At 38.1% G+C, this 6,107-nt stretch overlaps 1 protein-coding gene across 1 annotated transcript; it reads left to right on the top strand.

The window, feature by feature from the left end:
* Positions 1–3,183: 3,183 nt before the first annotated feature.
* On the top strand, positions 3,184–4,189 carry LOC138338556 (uncharacterized). Its single transcript, XM_069289530.1, has 3 exons — positions 3,184–3,424; positions 3,754–3,941; positions 3,998–4,189. Exons 1-3 carry the CDS (start codon positions 3,184–3,186, stop codon positions 4,187–4,189), a joined length of 621 nt encoding a protein of 206 aa, XP_069145631.1.
* Positions 4,190–6,107: the final 1,918 nt, after the last annotated feature.

The raw sequence follows: 6,107 nt of genomic DNA, 5'->3' as shown, positions 1-6,107 counted from the left end.
AGTATCCAGAGATCGTGGTCGTGGAGCAGCACCAAATAGAGGTCGTGCTAGAGGTTTGAGAGTCTAAGAAAGAATGGTTTATCGATTATAGAGTATAAAACGCGTTTTTTCCATTTGTCTAGGCATGCCTTGGCCATTATTCCAAGTGAGACAGAGAGGATCCGTAGATTTGTGAGGGGATTGACTTTCTCTATCAGGTCATCTGTGTTTCAGACATCTACGGAGGGGGCTTTTTTCCAATCCATTGTGAGCGCCGCCAAAGAGGCGGAATTGATGGAGAGAGAGGAGTTTGGGGACCCAAAAAAGGGACCGTATATCAGTTCAGTTTCATGGTGCCTCATCTGGAGGTAGGTATCACAGAGAGTGAGTGGTTCTTTTCAGCAACGGGGACCTACTCATGCATCTATACCAACATTTGAGGGTGGCCACACATCTAGGGGTTTTTATAGCCCGGTTCTGGCTCGTACGGTTCACAGCAGCAACCTATAGGGCGAGGTAATTATATTGGGTTTTCAGGATCCACACAGCAGTTCCTAGGTCAGAGATTTTGTTTTACTTGTGGAGATCACGATCACCTAATGCGGCAGTGTACTTCTCAAAAGGGTCGGGGTGGGCCTCGACCTAATTCTTTATCCTAGACTAGATCATCATCCTCATAGGGTAGATGTCGTGGCAGAGTATGTAGGGGTGACAGATTTTCTAATAGTGGTGTGGCAGTACAGCAGAGTGGGGCCATAGGTACCACCCAGGCTGGAGGTGGACGAGGAGGCCACTGCTATGCTTTCCAAGGTAGACTAGAGGTGGAGACCTCTGATGCTGTTATTACAGGTATCATCTCAGTATGCCATCAACCTGTGTCTGTGTTGTTTAATCTAGGTTTTACATTCTCTTATGTGTCTACGTTTTTGCTGTTGAATTTGATATGATATATGATAGCATAACTGTACATATTCGTGTTTCTACACCTGTGGATAATCCCTTAGTGGTGGATCGAGTGTATCGATCCTGTCTTATTTCTTTGGCTGGGTATGACACTTGGGTAGACTTAATCATTCTAGGGATGGTAGACTTTTATGTCATCTTGGTTATGAATTGGCTTTCTCCTTATCATGTTGTCCTTGATTGTAATGCTAAGAAGTGACTTTACCGATGCCTGGTGTTCCGAGGGTTGAGTGGAGGGTTATTAGAGCTTCTTATCCTAGCAAGGTCGTCTCTTTTATCCGTGCTTAGAGATTGGTGGAGAAAGGGTGTTTGTCATACTTAGCTTTTATTTGGGATACTAGTGTTGAACCACATCCCATGGACTCTGTTCCCGTGGTTTAAGAGTTTCCCTATGTATTTCCTTGTTATCTTCCAGGTGTTCCTCCAGATACGGATATCGATTTTGCTATTGATTTAGATCCGGACACTAAGCCTATTTCTATCCCTCAATACCATATTGATCCAGCAGAGTTGAAAGAGTTAAAGGATCAGTTAAAGGATTTATTGAGTAATGGTTTTATTCGCCCTAGTGTGTCACCTTGGGGTGCCCCTGTATTATTTGTGAAGAAGAAGGATGGGACTATGAGGATGTGTATTGACTACAGATAGTTGAACAATGTAACAGTGAAGAATAAGTATCCTCTTCCGCGTATTGATGACTTATTTGATCATTTACGGGGAGAATCATTGTTCTCTAAGATTGATTTGAGGTCTAGGTATCATTAGTTGATGATTAGGGCATCAGATATCCCTAAGACAACTGTGCGGGCCCGGTAGGGGAATTATGAGTTGCTAGTGATGTCCTTCGGATTGACTAATGCCCCTACAACATTCATGGAGTTGATAAATGGGGTGTTTCGACCATACCTTGATTCTTTTGTAATTGTTTTCATCGATGACATCTTGGTTTACTCCAAGACTAAGGAGGACCATGTCCGACACCTGAGGATTGTACTTCAGAGGTTGAGAGAAGAGAATTTGTATGTTAATTAGTCAAAGTGTGAGTTTGTCTTACTTTTGTGGCATTCTTGGGACACGTGGTGTCCAAGGAGGGTATTAGCGTAGATCCGGCCAAGATTGAGGCAGTTAGAGGCTAGATGCGACCTACTTCACCTACTGAGATTCAGAGTTTTGTGGTATTAGCAGGCTATTATCGACGATTTGTTCAGAGTTTCTCTACTATTGCATATCCATTAACTAGGTTGACTCGATAGGATTTGTGTTTTTCAGTGGTATGATGAGTGTGCATAGAGCTTCCAAAAACTCAACACTTTGTTGACTTCAGCTCCTATGTTTACTCTACCTGAGGAGGGTGTATACTTTACAGTGTATTGTTATGCTTTAAGAGTTGGATTGGGTTGTGTGTTGATGCAGAAGGGGAAAGTGATTGCTTATGCATCTAGGCAGTTGAAGTCCCATGGGAAGAACTACCCTACTCATGATTTGGAGTTTGCAGGTGTTGTATTTGTACTTATGTTATGGCGTCATTATTTGTATGGGGTGCATTATGAGATCTTCACTGATCATCAGAGTCTTCAGTATATCTTTTGGTAGAGGAATTTAAGCTTGAGGCAGTGGAGATGTCTTGAGTTGCTGAAGGACTATGATGTGACCATTCTGTATAATTTGGGGAAGGACAATGTTGTGGTCGATGCTTTGAGTAGGATGACTCATAACATGGGGAGTCTTGCATGACTTAGTATGGAGGAGAGACCATTGGTTAGAGATGTTCAGATTTTAGCTAACTGTCTTGTCCGATTGCAGATTTTAGAGGAGAGTGATGGGATGATTGCTTTAATTGAGGATCGATCCTCTTTAGTCGAGCATATCCGTGCGCACCAGTTTGATGATGAGAAGTTATGTCTCATTCGACACAAAGTATTGATAGGGGAATCCAAGGAGGATGTCCTTGAGTCTGTTGGCATCTCGAGTATTGGAGGTAGGATTTATGTGCATAAAACGGGCAATTTGGTTAGATTAATTCTTAAGGAGGCCCATTGTTATCGATATTCCATCCATCCGGGGGCGGCGAAGTTGTATCATGATCTGAGGTAGCATTACTGGTTGTGTGGGATGAAGAGAAATATTTTAGACTTTGTTTCGAGGTGTTTGACTTGCCAGCAGGTTAAATGTAAGCATTAAAAACCTGGAGGTGTATCCTAGAGGATGCCTATTCCTACTTGGAAGTGGGAACGGTTTACTATGGACTTTGTTGTGGGTTTGCCTACCACAGTGGGTGGTTATGAATCTATTTGGGTTGTTGTTGATAGGCTGACCAAGGCTGCCCACTTCATTTTAGTGCAGGTGAAGTATACGACAGAAAAGTTAACCGAGCTATATATCAGTCAGATTGTGCGACCACATGGAGTTCCTATTTCTATCATATCAGATCGAGGTTCACTATTTACTTCTCACTTCTGGAAGGCATTACAATATGGTCTCGGTACTTAGTTAGATATGAGTACAATTTTTCACCCTCAAATAGATGGCCAGTCCGAGCAGACGATTCAGGTGTTGGAGGACATGCTCTGGGCGTGTGTGATCAATTTCGGAGCTAGATGGGATCGACATTTACCCTTAGCGGAGTTTGCCTTTAATAACAGTTATCACTCTAGTATCCAAAGGGTCTCATTTAATGCATTGTATGATAGATGGTGTAGATCTCCGATTGGTTGGTTTGATTCGATGGAGATAGACTCTTTGGATACAAACTTGCTTAGAGATGCTATGGAGCAAATCCGTATGATTCAGTAAATACTGTTGACATTCCAGATTCGACAGAAAGTTATGTAGACCGCAGAGTTAGAGCCTTAGTGTTTATGGAGGGTGATCATGTTTGGCTCCAAGTATCACCTATGAAGTTTGTGATGAGGCTTGGAAAGAAGAGCAAGCTTAGCCCTAGGTTCATTAGACCTTTTGAGATTTTGAGCCGAGTGGGAGAGGTGGCTTATAAGTTGGCGGTGCCACCTAGTCTGTCATCATTCATCCTGTTTTCCATGTCTCTATGCTTCGAAAGTATATTCTGAATGAATCTTATGTGCTTTCACTTGATTATGGTGAGCTGGGTCAAGACTTAACATTTGAGGAGGAGTCTATAGCTATATTAGATAGGCAAGTCCGAAAGCTTAGGACCAAAGGAGATTATTTCAGTGAAGGTGTAGTGGAAGTATCAGTCGGTGGGAGAGTCAACTTGGGAGACAGAGTCTGATATGCGTGAAAGATATCCTCAACTTTTCGAAGCTCCAGGTACTTTCATTCACCTTGTGTTCGAGGAAAAACATTAGATAATTTCATCATTATATTATGTGAAACATACTCACCATTCATTTAATGTTTGATTCATCTATGTCATTACCGTTAGGCTCATTCATGCCATTATTTTTAATAGTGATTTTGCAAAATTATTTTTGACACGTGGCCAATTATAATTCGGCTGCGTCATCAATTTTTTAAATAAGTAATTCTAAACAAAAATTGAATCCAAAACATTTTTGATTTTCTTTATTAAAAATATTGATGATGTGGTTGAATTACAATTGATCACGCCATCAATTTTTTTAATTAAAAAATCAAAAAATAGAACAAAAATTGAATTAATTTTTTTTAAAATTATTTTTTATAAAATTGATGACGTGGTCTAATTATAATTGGTCACGCGTTACAAAATGGTTTTGCAAAACAACTGTTAGAAAATAATGGCATGTATGAGTATTTTCTTGAACGTTAATGGGATAAATGAATCAAACTTTTAACTAATGACATAAATGTGCTTTTTCTGAAAGTGTTGTATATTTGAGTCTTTTTCCTTCGTTAGAATTTGCGATCATGTTGTCCTGTTTCTATCGATGTTTTGCAGAATAGGCGGAAATGCATGTGTTCTATTGACATATGGCGTTAATTTAATCCATGTAGGAATAGTGCATTTGTTTATCTTTAGATACATCGTTTTAAGAAAGTATATCTTTTCTTTAAATTCTTGATGTTGGCTGCAACTTAATTCATAACAAATGTTCAAGTTTCTCCCTTTACTGAAGTTTATTGATAATTATCTTAAACCAGTATTTCGTTGATTCACTCGCTGATTTAATTTTCTTTGGATACATGTGATGTCAATATGAGTTCATTTTGAACTCCATTCTTGCATTTCCTCGAGTTGAATTACTTCGAATCAACCCCATCGATGTTTGAGTGATATGGAATCAGAATTACAGGTCTCGAAAGTGGAAAAAAATAAGTCATATACACAGAAAAAACATGTAGCATACGTGATACTTTATACACAGTGAATATGCATTGCAAATGGGCCAAAGGTCCCAAAACTCAGAAGTTGAAAGGCCCAAGCACTGACCCAGGCGGACAGTAACCAGGCTTGGACCCAATTTCCTTCTTCTCTTTGCACATTTAGTCATCTAATTTTATTTTGTATTAACTCTAATCTTACTTATTTTGTTTATATTTTGGAAAATTTACAAAAATACAAATTTTGTTTCACTTATTTTCATTATCATCTATTACTTTTAAAATTTTCCAAAATTCCTTATTTCTTTAATGTATCTGAGCTACATATTAATGTATCTGAGCCGTTATTTAATGTATATGAGCTACATATTACGTATTCAAGCTAGTTTTTAATGTATCTTAACTACATATTAATGTATTCGAGCAAGTATTTAATGTATTCGAGTTACATATTATTGTATCACGTTTTTTTTTAATTTTTAAGGGATTAATGTAATTAGAAACTTATTAGAGATAATTTGTAATTTATTAAAACTATGAAATTTATGTAATTTACGCTTAAATTTTATTAAATTTCTTAACGGGGAACCTTTTGTTAATTGAATCTTTTTAGTGATTGTACTGAATTTATGTTAATTAGTAATTTTGATTAAGTTTGTCTTCCTTCTAAAATCACTTCAAGAATTTCAAGTTAATTTCTTTTCAAATAATTTCAAGTCACTTTATTTACTTTAGGTATCTTTTTTAAATAGTAAATGAAATAAAGGATATTCTCGTAGGTTAACCGCATGTTAGCAGATATTTCAAATACATTAATGTTTTTCTTGAGGTGTAAAAAAGAATTCCGGACCTTTTTCTCTAATCTTTGAGGCTTAATTCTATTATAG

Source organism: Solanum lycopersicum, chromosome 9 (genome assembly GCF_036512215.1).
Source record: "Solanum lycopersicum chromosome 9, SLM_r2.1".
Taxonomy (NCBI): domain Eukaryota; kingdom Viridiplantae; phylum Streptophyta; class Magnoliopsida; order Solanales; family Solanaceae; genus Solanum; species Solanum lycopersicum.
This window is presented reverse-complemented; position numbering and strand designations above follow the sequence as displayed.

Excerpts from the sequence above, each read along its gene's own strand:
- LOC138338556 (XM_069289530.1), top strand. The coding sequence starts at position 3,184 with ATGGACTTTGTTGTGGGTTTGCCTACCACAGTGGGTGGTTATGAATCT. Across the intron at positions 3,425-3,753 it reads GGCATTACAATATGGTCTCG|ATTCGACAGAAAGTTATGTA; the intron begins GTACTTAGTTAG and ends TTGACATTCCAG. Across the intron at positions 3,942-3,997 it reads AGGTGGCTTATAAGTTGGCG|TATATTCTGAATGAATCTTA; the intron begins GTGCCACCTAGT and ends ATGCTTCGAAAG.